Here is a 17,378-nt window from a genome sequence, read left to right on the forward strand (position 1 = left end):
CGCTGTCAGCTCTCTTCCCTGCTTGCGCTTGCAGCGTCATGACCTCAGACGCCATGTTTAGGCGCCCCCACGAGGGAAGATCGCGATAAAAACTTTCTGGTCAGAGTAGAAAGTTTGAAATCGCGATCTTTTGCCTAAATCAGGATCTTTTGTGCGGTGTTTGGAGGCGCCATGTTTGCCCCAAGATTGCGATTTACAGATTCCACTTTGATTCTGAAGATCGCTGTCCTGTTTGGAAACACAATTTTTCGAATAATCACGATAAGCCAATAATCGCGATTTGAGGCCTTAAATCGTGATTTATTTTTGGATCCAAACACCGCCTTAATAATTGACGAAATCAGAAGCGTTTCCGAAACGTACTCGGTCTTGAAGTTTTCCGTTGCCGACGCCAGTGGTTGCCGTAACACCCATCGACGCATGTTGACTCCGCTGCGGGTGTCACTTCAGCTTTTCCTTAGTCTCTCGCAGACTGAGCTTTCTTCTCGTCAAGCGAGACTGTAATAACCTCTACGCTAAAATGTCGGCGTCCCCACTCAACGACTCCACTCTACCGTCGCGCAGCTCCAACAGTGGCGGCGACACTGTAATTGCGCAGTATCTAGCAACCAAAGTGAGCTGGTGGGCCACGTACCCACGAATCCTCGTGGTCACGGCCTCCACGCTCAGCACGTACAATCCTGAGACGTCCCAGTGCACCAACCAATGGGAAATTGCCGACATCGAGGATGTGGAGCAGTCTCCAACCAAGAACCACTTCGTACTCAGACTCGAGAAGTCGCTCTTCCGCACAGCTAAGCTAAAGTTCGTCTGCGCTGCACGAGGCCACCTGCTGTCGCTATTGGCTCGCCTGCGTCGTCAAGCTCAAGGGAAGGCACTTCTGTATCGACTTGTGAATGCTCGTAGACTCCATTTTCGCTGCGTTGAGAAATACGCCGATGGGTCGCACAAGCTGCTGTTCGTACAGGTGACAGTATCCAGCATCATCTTCCTGGATGAATGCGGTCGTCGCGTGCACATTTTGCCATTCCTGTATCTACACATGGCAGCATTCTCAACGGAGCATCCCGAAGGTATGGTGCTGTCCACGGTTTTCCATGATCGGTTCTTCCTTTGTCCTGAGAGACACGAGTGTCTGAATGAGATCGTGGCTGCGGCAAATGATGCGGGGGTGGAGCTGTACAAGACGTCGACGCAAATCACGGCGCTTCAACTTCGGCTCCACAATACGCAGGTGCTGGATCGTGCGTCAGTCATCCGATTCGACGTCAAGAAGGCCAGGAATATCGAGAATAACGGTGATGCAGCGCCTGAAAGCGATGGTAGTGACGGCGGCGAGAAGGCGTATAAAGAGATTCAACTCATTCTGCAAGGGGATGCGATCGTGGAGATGCATCGCTCCATGTGCACTGTCATCGCGCGGCCGTACAGCGCCCTGCTGGCGATTGTCCGCCCAGATTGGGACCCACGAACGCTCGTGCTGGAGTTCAAGCAGGAAGACACACTGGTTCTTGATCTAGATGGTCGTGATCACCTTGTTACCTTGTTATTACTCGTGTGTCGTGAAGCAGGACGGCAGAATGTCGTCCTTATCTCGTCGGGGCTCAACTATTGTCGATTCTACCATCCCCATACTGCTGATACCGCCAGTACTGACAGCAGCATTGCTGGTATGTCGATGACAGTGTTCTTGCTGAGACGAATTACGCAAACAAGCGTTCGCTCCGAAGATAACAACTGTGGGAGAAGCCGAGGTAGTAGTATTTGGTCCCCTCGCAGGCGGCGCAGCGGGAGTGCATCGACACCAAGAGCTTCCCATGACTCAGCTGGACCCGACTCTAGTGGGCGTGGATGGTTCCAGCGGCGAATCAAGGACAAGCGCACAGCAGAGCCTATATACGAAATGCGCAACTCCATCGACTCAGGTCTGTCCATGAACGAGGGTGTGGGCATTGTCATTGCAATGGAGGAACTTAATGCCAATCTTCCACTTGACGAACTCACGCGAAGTGGACCAGAGCAAGCTGATCTCGTTAACAAGGCCATGAAACTTGTGTTCGAACATCTCGTAACGCTAGTAGCGACGCTGAGACGATACTGGGACACAACTAGTTCGGAACTAGTCACCACTCTACAAGCTCTTGTGCGCTTGTATTATCATCCGGCTGCATGCTTCACAGATGACTTGGTGCGTCCTACGCTTGCTTCCTTGTAGTTTCTGAACTGATGGTCATGTTGTTTGCTTTTTTAGATTTTTCAAGTGTTTGACACTGTGCACGAGCTCATTCTACAGCAAGACATCCTTACTTGCTACTGGTGCCTCAGGCTGCTGCAATGCTTCCTGGGTGCTCGAACTCCAAACACTGATCCAGGTTCCAATGCAGCTGGAGACCAGCGGGCTAAGACGGTTCAGCATTTTATTCACCACGAGACACTTCAGCATGCCATTGTCGATCTCATCCCTGCCTCATTTGCCGCGTCAAATGACTCATCGTTAATGGCAACCTCGTCCAGTGTCGGAACAGCGTTCTGGAAGGTAGATCCAGAAGTTGCGCGTGACCCACCAACAAGCCTCTCGTCGAATCAGTCCTCTGTTTTGTTTGCAAAGGAGGCTCGAGTCCAGAACGAGATCAATGTGGTATTCTACGAAACGTTGCTCACACTGCATCACTTGTCATTGTGCCTACGAAGCGCAGCGAAAGAGCAAAGAGCAGCACGAAATCGTCAGAATTACATTGCGGCGATTAACCAACAAATGCACGAAGAGCACAATGTCCCAGCCGAGAAGCAGACGGACGTTCTTGCAGGTAAGCTACTGGAAAAGTACCGGTTCCTGATAGATTCTGTTATCGACGTCCGCCTTGTACGCATGGTCGAGACATCGGTGGCGCTTGTGAAGTTTGTACTGAGCCACTTTGCGACCAAAGCCACAGCGAATCAGCTTCAACGAACACCAAGCGACAACCAGCTCTCTCATACTAGTGACGGGGATTTAAATAAGTGGCTGGATGCCCTTGGTTCATTCCTTGATGACTATCAAATGATAGCTGAGGGCAGGATGGAAACTCCGTCGCTGTTGTTTGGTAGCGAGAGAACGATTGAGATGCCAGTGGAGCCTTTTAGCAATGGAACTAGCGAGTCCACAAACGCAGCAATGAACAGGCTGCTCAACCCAGGCACTACGAATCGTCTCGGAACGATTATGTCGAAGGGATCCATGAGACTTGAGTATCTTGATCCAAGCGAGCCACCGACTTCAATTCGTGGTGATGACTTCATAGTGTCCTTGGAGTTAGAATCCTCCACGAAAAATGGCGGCAGGAACCCATCGAAGCAGCAAACCAAGCACGATACTTACGACAGCCTTGCTTCAGGCAATAACAGCCAGATGCATCAACTATCTCAGCCGGAGACAAGCCCCATAAGGTCTATCTGTAGTGCTGTCGAAGCGAATCCTTTCAAAGACGACAATGAAGATGACACGGCCGGTCTATTAAGGAACAGTGATCACGTATCCACAGCTGCTCGATCTCCGCGGGCCACACGCAAACCCTTCCAGGCGTCAGTTGGAGCACGACGGACAGCAAATGAGTGCGATGCATGTATTGGATGCAACGATGTGTGCGCGAATGAGCGTTGCTTCTTCTGCGCCGAGAAAGAATACCAACTTATAGTTGCCTTCGCTGGGTCTTCAAAGTCGACTCGGCCAACAATGCGTCAAACAGCATGGCACCATCGCGCGCCGTCATCAGCCGACAGCTCTTCCAATATTGAACGAGAGTTTTCATCGTGCGAGATGAAGCGGCACCAAAGCCAGCACTCGTGCTGGATCCGCGTCGGCGACAGTGTCTTCGACGTGACGGAATTGCTCAGTGTACATCCTGGCGGGGCACAAGTACTTCAGGAAGCTTCCCAGCACGGAGGAGATTGCAATTCGATCCTGAAAACTCATCCACCTACAGCACGGGAAATGATGATGCAGTATCGTCTAGGACGATACTACGAGTGCAGCAAGTAGGGATCGCAGGGTAAATATAATAATATTGCAATTCAATAAATTATTGGGTCTTACAATAAAATATTCAGTATTGGACCGACCTCGTGTACAATTTATTGAGCTAATGTAGAAGCTATTTTTTAAAAAAAAAATGATCCAGTTATTTACAACAAACAGCGAACACGAAAAATATATTTATATTTTTGCCATAAATAATTTATTTCGGTGTGGCACACTTAACATCAGACGTACTTCTCTGGCCCGCTTCAAAATGACGTTTTCATATATTTACCGATAACTTTGAAGCCTGACCTCGGCAGAAAGCGGTAAGCACACCATTCAAAAGCCCCCGGTTTAGCGCACCTGAGCATATTTTTTTTGTTGCACTAGCAACAGGTACGGATGAGCACCATGCGCTCAAACTCTCCGCAGTTTGAATCCCATGATGTTTTTTTACGCAGTTCAGCCAATATTTAGCGATATTACACCTAATTTTAAGGACGATTAAATTAGACGATTAGCTTCTAAAGGATGTACCCGTACACGCAGAAACGAATTAGAAGCTCTTAAAGTTTGAACGCAAAGAGGGCGAGGTTTATTTCCAAAATCCGGGGCATAACGGTGAGCCACCAATTAAAATTAACCAATCAGAAGATAGATAAGAATTAACCTAATATTTATGCTTTCCAAAACATGAAATTAGCTATTGAACTTAATTATGAATTGAAAAGCTGGCTGTACCCTTATTTCCTTGACACTATTGCGGTATTCAAGCACTTTACTACACAACATCGGACGTTGCCCTGGTAGAAATACGACGTAGTAAGTACCAATTCGTCAAACTCTTTAGCTCTCATTCTTCGAAGTATATAGATCTTAGTCGTTACAATATTTCGTTCTTGCGAGATTTTAAATCTGTAGAGATTAGACTTTCGAAGTAGTAACTTGGTTCTGGACGACGAAGTCATACCACAGGAACGTAACAAGACTCAAGCTATACAGCAGCCAACAGCTCTGCGACAGTTTCAGGTTAAGACCTGACATTTTGTAATTGTATCGTTATATTGGGCATCGCGATTACAGAAAGCCAAATAAGCCTTCGCAGTTCGCACGACATCAGAGATTGTTATTGCGAGATTAAATTATTTAGAGTTACCTAGTTTAAGCTACATAAGGCAATATCGTGCAGTCGCAGTAGGAGTACGCCCTTAACAACGCGGCATACGTGTAAGGATAAGTATTGTAAAGTTCAACTGATTCTCTCGGATTTTGCTCAGGGGTTCTTTTTAAATATTTGTTGCCAGGGAACCCGAAAATATCATTTATACCTATTTTTGACGTGCGCCAATAAATAGCGTGAGGAAAAGCTCCGCTAGTAGAAATAAATAACTGAAGTTTGAACATAACACTAATACATTATCAGTGCAATTATTGTGCATGTTCACCACATCCTACCTAGATGCAACCGTCGACGGTAGTAACGTCCCAGTACTTATGATTGACCTTGAGAAACAAGATCATCTCGAGTGTCAGCGGAGGCGGTTGCGCTCGTAGCGTAATACCATCCGGGCCGTGCTAAACAAACGCTCGACGATGTTTGATGTCGGTGGGATTGCACCGAGCAAGACGTATGCGCTTGGTGCATCGTTCGCCTTGCGCCGTTTTAAAATTCGATCAGCGAAACCGACTTTAGTCGGTTCCTCCTGATGAACCGAAGAGGAGCACGGCGGAGAAATGGTTGCAGCGATGACCTCTCTGCACGAGTCAGCTTTTTAACTTGCGATCCCAGCACTTTCACGACACCCGACTCAAAGTCCGGTGAATGCACAATTTCAGCATTTGGTGCTGCAAACATGGACACAAAATATAAATAAATAAAAAACTAAAAATCAATTTTCCATCTTGTTGTAGACGTACCGAGATAGTCGTCAAATGATGGCATGACCTCCAACAGACCGTTGAGCAGGTCTCGCGCGTCCAGCAAATTTAAATCTTCACACTGCAACTTTATGGCGACGGACTGAGCATCGGACAGCTTGACGAGAAGTGTCTTGAGCTTGCGGTTCGCCGCCGGCGATGGCATCTCCTCGGCCAGCTCTTCGTCGTCCGCGCTGATATACTCGCGGAGCTCGAAGTAGCGAGCCAGCATCGTGTACGTTGATCCCCACCGTGTGTTCTGACGTAGTTTTGGCCGGAGAGGGGTCTTCAGTCTGTAATACAAGAAAGAAGCGTTAAAAATCTAATAAATATAATTAATATTTGTATACAAAAGGATGGATATATATAATTTACATACCTCAATTTAGCAGCTTGGGTGATTGTCCGCAGGCGCTTCATGAGGGACTGGACCTGCTCCAGCTCCTTCTCGTAGGGCTCCAGAAAACGCCGGACAGCCAAATTGAGGCGATGACTGGCGCAGCCGACAAGCGGTACGCCCATCAACCTGGCTAGCCGTCTGTTTACTGCACAATTATCCCCTACCAAAAATATGACATTAGAGAGGTCCTTACCGAAAAACGGTAGAAACGACGCCAAAGCAGAGATGTGGCTTTCGGCGTTGAGCCGGTCATCCGGCCCGTTGATAATTGAAGCCATAGAGAGCAGGGGGCAGTGGCGAACCCCGTCCTTGTCGTAGCACGCGTGCACTGCAAGGTAGTGTTCGCTGCCGTGAGTCCATCCGTCCAGAATTGCCCCAAACCGCTCCGGGAGCTCGCCGCCGATGCTCCGCTCGACCGCTTTTGTGACGCTCTCCATGTCGCGTGTTATGGTCTCTTCACACACGGTCGCCAAATTGGTGTACCTTACATAGAAATAATTATTTAGAAAATAATTAATTGGAATCAGTAAGAACGGTACAGTACCCTCGCTAATTACGTACCGCCTTGTAGACTCCATCTCCACGAAGGAGAGAGGGATGTTTCCTTTGACGATCCACTCGAGCCATGTGTGCCGATTAGATGCCTTTTGACGCACCCAAGGAAGTAGCATCCCCGTGGCAGCGGTGCTGGCGGCCTCCATCTCGACCTCAAAGTTACCGTGGTCGGACTTAACGTGGGACACCAGATTGGTGTACCCAGTTTTGGGTGCATGCTTCCGTGTCTTGCCACAGGCCTTGCAGACTTGCAGGCCAGTGGGGTCCCCGTCCTCGGTAAGATCTTAAAGTAGAAGCAGGCGATCTGCTTCGGCGTGAACTTACTCTTCGAGCGTGGCGTGGCGACAAGGGCATCAGACATGACGGTTGCGGTTAAGGTAGATTGGTAAATTTGCAAATTGCAGAATGAACATGAAAACGAGCTACAGAGCTACTAGAATCCTCAGAACCAACCACCCAATCATTGGTTCCAGTTGCCTGAGCAAAATAAATAGTGTGTCGCCGTACACAAAATTCGGAAATACGTATCCGGCATGTGCTAGAATATATTGGGAATAAAACATAAATGGTGACAATATTAATTGTTGCTTTACACAAAATTGAAATCTTTATAATTGCCAAACACGGACAACATTTTTTTAATGTATTGGCGGGCCTGGTGTCATGACGAGCTGACACGTGCATTTCTTGATAACTTGGCCACGCAGTGAATAACATTCCAGTATTCTGGCTTAGCTCGAAACGCTCATCACTTGTTGGTCTTGAGCTTCTGCAGTGAACGTTGCGTTGTCTTCGCCATGATCGACGTCAATTGGGTAGCAATTACTTCAAGCGTTTCCACATGTCCAGCACATTGCTGTGGGTACTTCGAAATAAGAGTAAAGATGACAGTGGCAAATTTCAGCGATCCTCGAACTTGTTCAGCCTCCGGACGCTCCAAAACGGCCTCGCAAGCTCCAACAAGCCTTTCAATTGTCAGCGCCGACAGCACTGGCTTGCTATTGAGAATGTTCTGGAACACCAATAAGGCTGACTCCTTTGAGAGTAAATGCGGACGATTTGTTTCGTTCGCGGTCGCTGCTTCCAGGCTTCTTTGGAGAAATCCATCAAGCTGATCTGCTAGTACTGTATCAGAGCTGCGAAGAATTCGCGTTATTGCTTCCGCTTGCGGTGGACCAACAGATTTGTTGGAACCATCGTGTTCGCCACTAACCAACAGAGGGAGTAGCAGCGAGTCAACAAGCATACCAGAATAACTAGAGCCAAAGCGAAGTGCCGCCTGGAGCAACACGCGAGAAATGACCGAGTCAGCAGCACGGATCTTGGGCAGCACACTGGTTTCAAGGAAGATAGCTGCGTATCGTGAACTCCAGTTCGAGTCGACCAGCGAACTGTTTATACAAGACAACGAATATAAGCAGAGTAAGCACACGATAACCCAGGTACTTTGGAATGGATTCGTACTTGGTGATCTGAAGGAGAGCTTCATCGCTGGTAGAGTCCATACACAGCACCTTACACAGATACTGGAAGCTGCGTTCGTTAGCTGCATATGTAGTATGGACATCGTTAACCACTTCAGCAAGCATATCAAAAGCACGTGTTGCGACATCATCCACCGCCGCTGTCGCTTCAGAACGTGAAAGTTGTACAAGCTGCTTGGCCAGTCCAGACGCGCGATCCTCCATCTAACACAAAACACAAGAGGTATGTATCAAATACGCACAAAACCCGCCTTGACTGCAGGTAGCCGTCATACGAACCTCTTTTGTTAGTGTCGGTCGTTCCGGTGCCGTGAGCGCATGTTCTGAAAATGGTGAATCATTCCTTACACTCTGCTCAATCATGTGATCTTCTGGATCCTCACCTCGTGGCCGCTTATTCATCCGAGAAGAGTTCGTTTCAGCAATTTGCAGCACTTCATCACGACCACTTGACGGCAACGACCTGAACACTCTTTCGTCCTCGTCTTCTAATGACGGAAACTCCACGCGATTCAACGTCAAGCGCCGCATACGACGTCGGAATGCAGCGTTTGTCGTCGTGTACTCACTCTCATCTTCATCTACATTTTCTGGTTTTCCTCTCAGCACCATCTTTGCCAGCGACAGACACACAGCGTCAGCCTCGCGACGTCGTTGTCTCATTGCGACCCTAAGGAAAGACCGTGCCAGTTCCACAGAGACGTCGGCGCTCGGAGACGCATCACTCGCCAACACGCTCCAGATCTCGCGTTGCACTCTCAGATGTAGTTGCTCCATGCGGATGCCACAGTCTGCAGCCGCTTCATCCTCGGCGCCTTCTCCATCGCCTTCTGTGTCGATCAGAAGGACGGGCGCGCTGAGCTCCTGCAGAACGTCGGGGACTGTTTGGCGATGCTCTACGCACGCCAACGCACTAATGTGTCAAGGTATTAAATTCAACAGCAGGGCCCTATAGCGTACCTTGCAAATACTCCCGTACGCCAGAGGCACCTTTAGATTGTGCCGCGAAAGCCACGAACTGGACTTGCTCCATTTTTTGCGGGAAAAATTGGCGGTAGATTTGAAACGGTCAAAACAGATGTTTGAATTTGGCGAGTTCTATTCCAACTTTTAGAATGTCCATCTAAATGTCCACATGCAACTACTGTATCTACCTACTCTTCCGTCCGACGAAGGCCGTCAAACAGCGACGGGAAGCCTGCGCTGTGCTTGGAGGTAAAGCGGATGTTCGGCCGAATCGACAGCTCCGCATTGTTGTTCTTTGGAATCTCGCTAGCTGATGCAGGCAATGCATTCGAAGACTCTGATGTTAACGTACCTGGCACAGTTGAAGCCTTACTGCTATCATTTTGTTCTGACGCGACGGCAGTAATCGTTTTACGGGGAAGCTCATGCCGCAGTGGACATGCTTCTCCCTTAGGGCAGTATCCCTTCGTGAACGGCTCGCAGAGCTTCGCCGTCGCGCTCACTTTTACGTGGCGATATCTGCAGCCTTCTCGAGTGCACGCTCCGCGTAGAAACATTTTGCAGTCCGGGACTTTATTCTGCACATTCAAATACAGTAAATATACACCACAAAAAGTTATGTACACCATCAACTGTCAGCACAAGTGACCGCATGCCTCTTGCCGAAACGCGCCGAAGCTACAGCGCGAGCCAGCAAAGCACAAGTCAGTTGGTCTCTCCACCTCATCATGTTGGTGCGACAGCAAGCACTTGGGGTCGTTGCACTCGTTTTTCAGGAACTTTCGGCACATCGCCACTCGCCGACTGTCGTGAATAAACCTGCATTCCTCCTTGTTCTTGCAGTAGCCTATTCTTCAGCAAATCAAGCGCACAATTAGCAGTAGCATTCGTTGAGGCACAGCAACACTTCACAGCATTATAGCAGAGAAAGCAGATACTTGCCGAAGCGGTTGTAAAAGGAGCAGTACTCCGTGCGAACTTTGACGTTCTTCTTGGTGTGCAAGTGCCTTCTCCGGGCACGCCGCATAATCGCTTTTGCTCGGGTGAGGCTGGCATACAAAAACAAGTGCAATAGGTCAGCACGAACATACCACAACATGACGTATGCGACACCAGCAAAAACTCACGCGGCGCGAGCAGCCGCGCTCTTGCTGGTTATGCTCATCGACCCTCGCCTGTGAGCGACGTTCGCCTTGTGATCCTCCGAAGAGCAACGCTTTAAGACCTTGCCTCCGTTTGCAACGACATATTTCACCCCTCCAATATGAACGGAATCTAGCCAAACACACAACACAACGGTAAGCTGAGCTCGAGAGCAACAGCACAATACGAGAACACCAGGTCGGTCCTACTGCTATTCGAGCGGATCACCGGCATAGGCTTTGCAGTAGCAATGGCTTGTGGCGTATTGGTCAGGGGCGACGGCTTCTTCACTCCCGCACGTACGAGACTGAAGCCGCCGCTCGCCTTAGCGTACTCGCCATCTTCCAATCGCAGCACCTGCATTTGCATACTCTTGCTCTTGTTGGCAGCAACTTTCAACTGCGCCAGCACCAGTCAGCTTAGTTGCTATCATTCGCTCCAACTTTCCACTTACCGGTTTCTTCCACGCCTTAGTGATCGACGCAGGTGACGGTGTCGTAGTAGACGTATCCTCTCGCCTCCACACCTTATTAGTACTCACGCTCCCCACGTGACTCTTATTAACGACCGCATCAGGCGGCGAAAAGCGATTCCACGAGCGATTCACTGGTCCGGAAGCAGCGTACTTTCTCGACTGGTAGTGGCCGTAATTGGGCCGCGGATAGCTGTAGCTTGCAGTTGTGGGTGCTTTGCCACCTTCACTCTGTCGTTTAGCCTCCAGCAGATTCTTCATGGCCTGAATCTTGGCGCGCAACGTCACCTCCTCCATCGCTGTTCCGGGTAGCGTTCTGATTCTCAACTGACGAGTTTGGAATTATTGTCGGTATACTTTATTCAAGTCAGTTCATAATTTTGCTTAAGTACGAAATTGGTTTTCCTCAAAAGGTACACTTGACGACGATACAGTAATGGACCGGACTAGTGACTTCGTGGGTATCACGGTGCTCTTCGAGACTCGCCAAACGCGGCCCCATACGCATCGGCCGCTGTCTCGCGATGCGCGTCTTGCGCAGCAGATCTCGGACCAGCTGCGACAGCAAGAGCTATGTCTGCGTGAGCTACAGGAGCTCGTAGGCAAGAAGTCCATCATCGGCGACGACCCAAGCGCGCAGATCGCGACGCTGACCGACGTACTGAAAAAAGAACTAGGTACCGTCGAGCGTAGCATCCAAATGTTCCAGCAGACCGTTAATTCTCAACGGGGTCGCCACCAGCAACACCACCAGGCGCACTTCACCATCGTATGCCAGTCGCTCAAATCGCGCTGTGCCAAGAGCGTCAAGGCCTTTCACGTACGTGACGATAGTAAGGGGGGTGAAGATCGGGGCTCACTAGTTTGCTGCTGTTTTTGCAACGTGTAGCAAGCGCTCCAGCAGCATACTGCAGCTATTCGTGAACGCAGTACGAGGCGAAGCAAATTCTCGCATGGAGGAGGGAACCCCATGGTGCATATCAATGCACCATTGTTCTCGCGCACAGGTGCGGCGGGTGTGGGTGGGCATCAGGTGCTGCCGACGAAGAATGGCGCGCCATTGCAGCCACAACGGAATCAGCCACCTGGAGGATCTGCCACTGGAAGTGGATTTCAAGCGCCACCGGCCCCTACACCACCCAAGCCAGGTACTGCAACAATGCTGTTTATAATTGGGCATTATTGGTTCTTGCGACTGGGTTCTATTGCACGTATCTGACGCCTTTGCTGCCCTATGTGATTATCTGGTTAAAGGTGTTGCGCCGGCTTTGAGTCCACCAGCTCCTGGGGCAGGACTTCGCCGTCGTGCAAACCTTGGAGCTAGTCCATTTATGCAGCAGAGAACAACACCTCCAGGAAGTGGTGCAGGGGCGCAACAACAGCAGTATCGTCCTCGTGAAGACGCCCAGACGAGGTATAATAATGCGGCGCAGGTGGAGAGCACCATCGTGGAGGTATGTCGCTCTCTCTGCGAGTTGATTTAGTTAGCGACGTTGTCTATGGACTAATTGCACGGTGTTGTCTATCCGCTTTGATCTAGATCACAGGCATGTACACGCGAATGGCGACAATGGTCGCTGAGCAAGGAGAGATCATTTCGCGCATCGATGACGACATGGACATTGCGTACGTGGTTGCGCACTGTATACACATATAAGGATACAGTCATGAAAAGTATCATTTCCTGGCGCACTAACTGCTGTCTGTACTCAGCCAAACCAACGTGGAAGCCGCGCATGGCGAGCTGCTCAAACTCTTCAACATGGTGCAAGGCAATCGATCCTTGATCCTGAAGATCTTCCTCGTGCTGATTCTCGTCATTTTCCTCTTTGTCGTCGTCTTCTAGCACGTTACAACAGATCGAAGGCACTGACAGCAACCAACCAGCAATAATACAATAGACGTACTTGCCTTCATCCACGTCAACCATCACTTCAACTTGTGTAGCCATCTGACGATCGCTGAAACGGTCGCTGCAGAAAACAGCCAATCAGACACTGCCTCGGTCTTAGTATAGCTCTTCAACGACCGGTGATGAGCCATTCGCCGACAAGCAGTCGCCGGGATTGAAGCGATGGCGGTCAAGCCTCCCAAGAATTTGACGCTGGATCTGGAGGCGCCCGTCATGGTGGAGGACCTGGAGCCAGAGCTTCCCGTGGGCGATCTGGACGACCGTGTGGGCTTGTGGATCACGTACTGCGCCTTCTTCTTCAGCGGGGCAGGATCCATCGCCATGTGGAGCTCTATAACGCTGTGTCTTACCTTCTTTGACGAGAAATACCCGGAAGATCGCGTGGGCTTCGTCTTCCCCGTCGTCAATATGTCCACGTTGCTGGTTATCAGCCTGTACATGGTCATGGCGGGTCGACAACTGTCTCTGAACTCCAGGATGCACGGATCACTGGCCGCCTACGCGTCCTTCGTGCTGCTTCTCCCACTAGCCAACGTGATCGCTCTGCCCCATGACTTCGGCTATCCGCTGACGTTGCTGACACTCATGGGCTCGACAATCTCGTCATCCATCATGCAGTCGACCATGTACGGTTTGGGGGGAGTTTTCGGCCCCATGTTTATCCAGGCCATTGAAGGTGGCAAAGGCTTTGGTGCTATTCTGCTGTTTGCAGTTAGACTCACTCTAAAATGGTATTTGGAAGCCAATGACAGCGAACGACGTGACTTCCAGCTACAGAATTACTATGCTAAACTGTCGATGGGCGTGTTTTTCGGTGTTGCACTTGTCATTGTGACGACCACGTGGGTGCTGTACTGGGCTCTGCTGCATACCAGGTTCGCTCAGCCGTTGCTGACAGAGTACGCGCTAGTGCAGCATGAGACGCCATTGACTCCACCGGTGCTGTCGCCCCTGTCGAGCCCCGTTAGCCCGATGCGACGACCTAACGCGTTCTTCGGTCGCGATGGGGTGAACGAACGCAGCCCGCTGTTAGCGAACAACATGAGCGCGCGCAATGGAACCGCACTGAACAATCAAGACGACGACGCTGACGATGAGGAAGACGCGTTCGAGATTGAGGAAGAGCTGGAGGAGCACGCTGCCGCCGCGACCGTCATGAACGTACTGCATACTGCGCTCAAGCCCTTCTTTTCGCTGTTTTTCTCCTACTTCGTGTGCTTGTCGTGTTTCCCCGGCATCATCTCGGCCATTCCATCCGTGTCGCTGGGTCTGGGCGACTGGTTCCCCATTGTCTTGGTTGGTTGCTACAACCTGGGTGACCTCGTGGGGAAGAACCTGCCGATGTACGCGATGTACTTTGATGTTTCGACACTTCACCGCCCATGGCCATTCCAACTCTCGTTCCTCCCGCTGTTCATGGCAGCGCTTGTTCACCCCTTCGAAGACATTACGATCATCGTGGCAGTGTTATTGCTGGGGTTAACCACGGGGTACGTTGCTACATCCAGCATCATCATCGCGCCGAGCATTTGCTCCGAGTACCAGAAAGAAGTCGCTGGAATGGTGGGTGGACTCAGCTCTATCATCGGACTCTGCGCAGGATCTTACAACGGCTTGGCAATGGAGGCGATCGTCCAGTTCTGGACAGGAAACATGCCACAGGAGCAACCAATGCTTTAAAGCCCTGAAACTGAAAGATTACATCAAGTTGAATAGAATTTCCATGCAGATCCATAACGTGTCTGTGATGGTATCAATAACTTGACATAGCACGTACATTGTATCATGAACAAGTTTTCGCCATCGTGGCCAATGATAGGGCTCAAGAATCAGCTCGGTTCGCTTCAACCACGCTGAACAACGCTGAAAATAGGTTCCTGACCACATTAAGCATCATCTTCTCATCCGTCCCCAGCAAATGGAAGATCATCAGCAGCGCCCACCATCAGCGAACCCAGCCTCCGCGCTGGAAAACTTGGATGTTTCGACAATTGTGCCCGAGAGCGTCCTCAGCCCCGAAGAAATCCGGTTGTTAAAGCACAAGTTCGCCAATTGCAACACTGCGGCTGACAATACGAAAGTTCGTGCTGCACTTGCACGACTACCTGCAGCTCGTGCCTGCAAACTATTTCGAGAAGACTATCCGTCGCTGTCGGAGTGGGAAATCCAAGCCGTCTTCACTAAGTATGACGTCAATGGGGACGGTCATCTCTCTTGGAAGGAATACTTGCAGACTCGTGCTTACTACCGCATGCTGCTTGAAGAGAGCACTCAGATGGAGCTACAACGCATTTTCTCAATTCTTGACACTGACGCTGATGGTATTCTGCTCGCACACGACGTATTGCATCGGATCGAACAGACTGGACTGCACGGTGTTGGAATACTCAAGCAAGTCATCACTCAGGCAGTTGAAGCCACCAAAGGAGGCGTAAAAAGCAGACAGTATTACCACCGCGAAGGCGAAATCACATTTGAGCACTTCTCGGCAACGATCCACGATGTGAACCGCAAGATGGAGCAGGGAATCGCTATAAAGACTCTTCGTGTGATTGATCTGCAGCTGGAACAGCAGCAGCAACAGATCCACCGCCTACGCAAACCCACATCAGTCCCTGATAATAAACTGGAAGCGCTTCGAATTGAGATTGATGTGCTCACCAATGAGATCCGACGAATGAAGAAGGAGCTCATCACGGATAACAATAACGCACTTGGTGAAGCGTGTGAAAAGCTCATGGCCACGTATGAAAACGAGCAGCACGTGTATGAGTGCCTCAATAACTTCATCACATACTGCAGCCTTCGCGATGCCACCCTCTTTCGCTACAACTTGGAACGGGAAGGTAAGCGGGTCAATATTTTAAATTCAATGCTGCTCGCACCGCCCGAAAACCTCAAGGTGAGTACTTCGCCTCGTGTGTAGCCCGTAGTAGTACAATACTCATCATTTCTCTCCACAGACAACTGCTGAATATCGAAAAATGATGGATTTGTCGCTCGATCATGAGTATTCTAAATCCTCCCGTAACGCGTCTAATTCGTCTCAGCTAAGCCAAAGCAATCCCAGTAACCAGTCAAGCTTTACCACAGTAAAGAGCATTTACGCGACCCCGACACCTGAGGCTTCAGAGGGGATTCTAGAAACCTTGCTCATGAACGCAACGCTGCGAAAGCAGTTTGCGTACTATGCAATGACAGGGAACGTAACCAATCTGGTCTGGATCACACGAACCAACTTCACCAACTTCGTTAAGGACTGCAAACTGGACCTGCTCCCGACGCCGGCGCTTAAGGATGTAGACATCACAAACATTTTCGCAGCGGCTACTGGCACAGGAAAAGCCATGGATTTCGCGCAATTATTATCGGCTTGCATCCTCATTTTCAAGCGTTCTGAACACTTGCAAGTAAATGTGCGTGAAAGAGAATGCTGCATTGTTCACCATGCTTGAAGCTAACACTTGTTTGGTAATAGGAGCCACTGGCAGACGCTGACGTGCAAAAGTTTGTAGAAGTTCATGTTATTCCACGGGCAAAGATCATCCGAGTGCAGCAACTAGCTCCAGATATCTCACAAAATCACGTCATGAAGCTTCTCAAGGAGCATATATGGCAGTTCAAGCAAATTTTCTCGCATTTCGGAATTCAAAGCCTCGCCGAGGTAACGTTCACGGTCGACAAGTACTCTCCACCTCGCCCGCTGAATGTATGTCGTGAATGTTGTTGCAGGTAGATAGCAAAGTCCGCCTTGACATGAAGGAATTCCTTACATTTGCAAGGGCATTCAGTGAGTATCCCAAGTACTGTCTGACACAGTCGATATCCACTGACTGTGCTGATCGTTAACTTCAGATATCGTTCGCTCACCTCCTGATCGTGATGGCGACCCCTATTCGACACCAGAAATGCCTGGAAACGCTTCCATTGCCCCCCTCAGCCTCGTTGATCTTATTCGTGAGTACTATGCTGCCAAGCTTGACATCAGTATCACAGATTCCGACCGGAGGGAAGCACCGGATCTGAGTTTTCGCGAGTTCCTTCGATGTGTACAGCGAATTTCATTGGCCATGCATGCCCGCAGCACCAGCAAGCACGGTGCTGCCCGGGCAAACGGTGTGACAACGACATTGTTTGAAGCAACCAAGGACGATAGTAGTCGATCACCCGAAGCAGTATCAACTCCGCGTACTCCACGATACCAGCGACGTGGTAACTTGCTGGCAGTGACTTCACCCACAAAAAATTGCAAGATCACGAGTACATCCGTGATCACACGGCTTCTCCAAACGTCAAGAGCGCTTGTAATGTGCCAGCTTCAAAATCAATTTCATCAGATGGGGAACGAGGAGGATCCACACCATGAAAAACGTCCAATGACCGTGATATGTCCTCCGATAAAACCTAAAGCTGCATCTCCGCTTAATCCACGTCGGCCATCAAGCTCTCATAAAGCACGCCTCCGACCGCTAACATCCGGTGGACCCCCACGCATCCGAATCATTCTGCGACCAGCTACGTAATAACGCTGA

The 17,378-nt window shown here is 50.0% G+C and overlaps 7 protein-coding genes across 24 annotated transcripts in view; 4 read left to right on the top strand and 3 right to left on the bottom strand.

The window, feature by feature from the left end:
* The window catches only part of PPTG_04960 (hypothetical protein), a gene marked incomplete at its 5' end in the record, with an annotated part of 1,720 nt that extends 1,306 nt beyond the window's left edge, over positions 1–414 (bottom strand). Inside the window, one exon of the mRNA XM_008897309.1 lies at positions 364–414. Within this exon, the coding sequence (XP_008895557.1) occupies positions 364–414 (51 nt within the window). The remainder of the gene's footprint in view (positions 1–363) is intronic.
* PPTG_04961 lies at positions 311–4,069 on the top strand. Of its 2 annotated transcripts, XM_008897311.1 has the most exons (3): positions 311–2,188; positions 2,252–2,807; positions 2,928–4,069. In XM_008897311.1, the coding sequence occupies exons 1-3, from the start codon at positions 521–523 to the stop codon at positions 4,016–4,018; spliced, it is 3,315 nt and encodes a 1,104-aa protein (XP_008895559.1). In that variant the 5' UTR covers positions 311–520; the 3' UTR covers positions 4,019–4,069. The 2 variants fall into 2 exon arrangements, with proteins under 2 accessions (XP_008895559.1, XP_008895558.1); XM_008897310.1 differs by having other exon boundaries at positions 2,252–4,069.
* Positions 4,070–7,397: 3,328 nt separating this feature from the next.
* PPTG_04962 (hypothetical protein) lies at positions 7,398–9,394 on the bottom strand. 11 transcript variants are annotated; one of them, XM_008897314.1, is made up of 6 exons: positions 9,314–9,392; positions 9,041–9,249; positions 8,737–8,965; positions 8,633–8,676; positions 8,334–8,557; positions 7,420–8,260 (listed from the first exon to the last, which is right to left on the bottom strand). In XM_008897314.1, the coding sequence occupies exons 1-6, from the start codon at positions 9,384–9,386 to the stop codon at positions 7,618–7,620; spliced, it is 1,422 nt and encodes a 473-aa protein (XP_008895562.1). In that variant the 5' UTR covers positions 9,387–9,392; the 3' UTR covers positions 7,420–7,617. The 11 variants fall into 11 exon arrangements, with proteins under 11 accessions (XP_008895560.1, XP_008895566.1, XP_008895562.1 ...); XM_008897317.1 differs by having other exon boundaries at positions 8,737–8,841; positions 8,923–9,249; XM_008897316.1 differs by having other exon boundaries at positions 8,633–8,965.
* A 34-nt stretch (positions 9,395–9,428) lies between these two features.
* PPTG_04963 (hypothetical protein) lies at positions 9,429–11,267 on the bottom strand. Of its 4 annotated transcripts, none has more exons than XM_008897325.1 (6): positions 10,917–11,267; positions 10,672–10,861; positions 10,495–10,594; positions 10,262–10,368; positions 10,042–10,166; positions 9,429–9,897 (listed from the first exon to the last, which is right to left on the bottom strand). In XM_008897325.1, exons 1-6 carry the CDS (start codon positions 11,229–11,231, stop codon positions 9,508–9,510), a joined length of 1,227 nt encoding a protein of 408 aa, XP_008895573.1. In that variant the 5' UTR covers positions 11,232–11,267; the 3' UTR covers positions 9,429–9,507. The 4 variants fall into 4 exon arrangements, with proteins under 4 accessions (XP_008895573.1, XP_008895571.1, XP_008895574.1 ...); XM_008897323.1 differs by having other exon boundaries at positions 10,447–10,594; XM_008897326.1 differs by having other exon boundaries at positions 9,429–10,166; positions 10,447–10,594.
* Positions 11,264–12,896, top strand: PPTG_04964 (hypothetical protein). 4 transcript variants are annotated; one of them, XM_008897327.1, is made up of 5 exons: positions 11,264–11,754; positions 11,824–12,082; positions 12,189–12,388; positions 12,475–12,560; positions 12,648–12,896. In XM_008897327.1, the coding sequence occupies exons 1-5, from the start codon at positions 11,371–11,373 to the stop codon at positions 12,778–12,780; spliced, it is 1,062 nt and encodes a 353-aa protein (XP_008895575.1). In that variant the 5' UTR covers positions 11,264–11,370; the 3' UTR covers positions 12,781–12,896. The 4 variants fall into 4 exon arrangements, with proteins under 4 accessions (XP_008895575.1, XP_008895577.1, XP_008895578.1 ...); XM_008897329.1 differs by having other exon boundaries at positions 12,189–12,348; XM_008897330.1 differs by having other exon boundaries at positions 12,189–12,896.
* Positions 12,897–12,934: 38 nt separating this feature from the next.
* PPTG_04965 (hypothetical protein) lies at positions 12,935–14,635 on the top strand. Its single transcript, XM_008897331.1, has one exon. The coding sequence runs from the start codon at positions 13,009–13,011 to the stop codon at positions 14,524–14,526; it is 1,518 nt and encodes a 505-aa protein (XP_008895579.1). The 5' UTR covers positions 12,935–13,008; the 3' UTR covers positions 14,527–14,635.
* Positions 14,636–14,764: 129 nt separating this feature from the next.
* PPTG_04967 (hypothetical protein) lies at positions 14,765–17,369 on the top strand (the record flags this gene model as incomplete). Its single annotated transcript, XM_008897333.1, has 5 exons — positions 14,765–15,748; positions 15,981–16,256; positions 16,325–16,510; positions 16,579–16,636; positions 16,702–17,369. The coding sequence occupies 5 exons, from the start codon at positions 14,765–14,767 to the stop codon at positions 17,367–17,369; spliced, it is 2,172 nt and encodes a 723-aa protein (XP_008895581.1).
* Positions 17,370–17,378: the final 9 nt, after the last annotated feature.

Source organism: Phytophthora parasitica (assembly GCF_000247585.1).
Source record: "Phytophthora parasitica INRA-310 unplaced genomic scaffold supercont2.5, whole genome shotgun sequence".
NCBI lineage: Eukaryota > Oomycota > Peronosporomycetes > Peronosporales > Peronosporaceae > Phytophthora > Phytophthora nicotianae.

Excerpts from the sequence above, each read along its gene's own strand:
- PPTG_04961 (XM_008897310.1), top strand. The coding sequence starts at position 521 with ATGTCGGCGTCCCCACTCAACGACTCCACTCTACCGTCGCGCAGCTCC. Across the intron at positions 2,189-2,251 it reads CATGCTTCACAGATGACTTG|ATTTTTCAAGTGTTTGACAC; the intron begins GTGCGTCCTACG and ends TTGCTTTTTTAG.
- PPTG_04962 (XM_008897312.1), bottom strand. The coding sequence starts at position 9,386 with ATGGAGCAAGTCCAGTTCGTGGCTTTCGCGGCACAATCTAAAGGTGCC. Across the intron at positions 8,558-8,632 it reads GACCGACACTAACAAAAGAG|ATGGAGGATCGCGCGTCTGG; the intron begins GTTCGTATGACG and ends GTTTTGTGTTAG. Across the intron at positions 8,261-8,333 it reads GCTCTCCTTCAGATCACCAA|TTCGCTGGTCGACTCGAACT; the intron begins GTACGAATCCAT and ends TTGTATAAACAG.
- PPTG_04963 (XM_008897323.1), bottom strand. The coding sequence starts at position 11,231 with ATGGAGGAGGTGACGTTGCGCGCCAAGATTCAGGCCATGAAGAATCTG. Across the intron at positions 10,369-10,446 it reads AGCGCGGCTGCTCGCGCCGC|CCTCACCCGAGCAAAAGCGA; the intron begins GTGAGTTTTTGC and ends TTTGTATGCCAG. Across the intron at positions 9,898-10,041 it reads TGTCGCACCAACATGATGAG|AATAAAGTCCCGGACTGCAA; the intron begins GTGGAGAGACCA and ends TTGAATGTGCAG.
- PPTG_04964 (XM_008897327.1), top strand. The coding sequence starts at position 11,371 with ATGGACCGGACTAGTGACTTCGTGGGTATCACGGTGCTCTTCGAGACT. Across the intron at positions 12,083-12,188 it reads CCCTACACCACCCAAGCCAG|GTGTTGCGCCGGCTTTGAGT; the intron begins GTACTGCAACAA and ends ATCTGGTTAAAG. Across the intron at positions 12,389-12,474 it reads TGGAGAGCACCATCGTGGAG|ATCACAGGCATGTACACGCG; the intron begins GTATGTCGCTCT and ends GCTTTGATCTAG.
- PPTG_04965 (XM_008897331.1), top strand. The coding sequence starts at position 13,009 with ATGGCGGTCAAGCCTCCCAAGAATTTGACGCTGGATCTGGAGGCGCCC.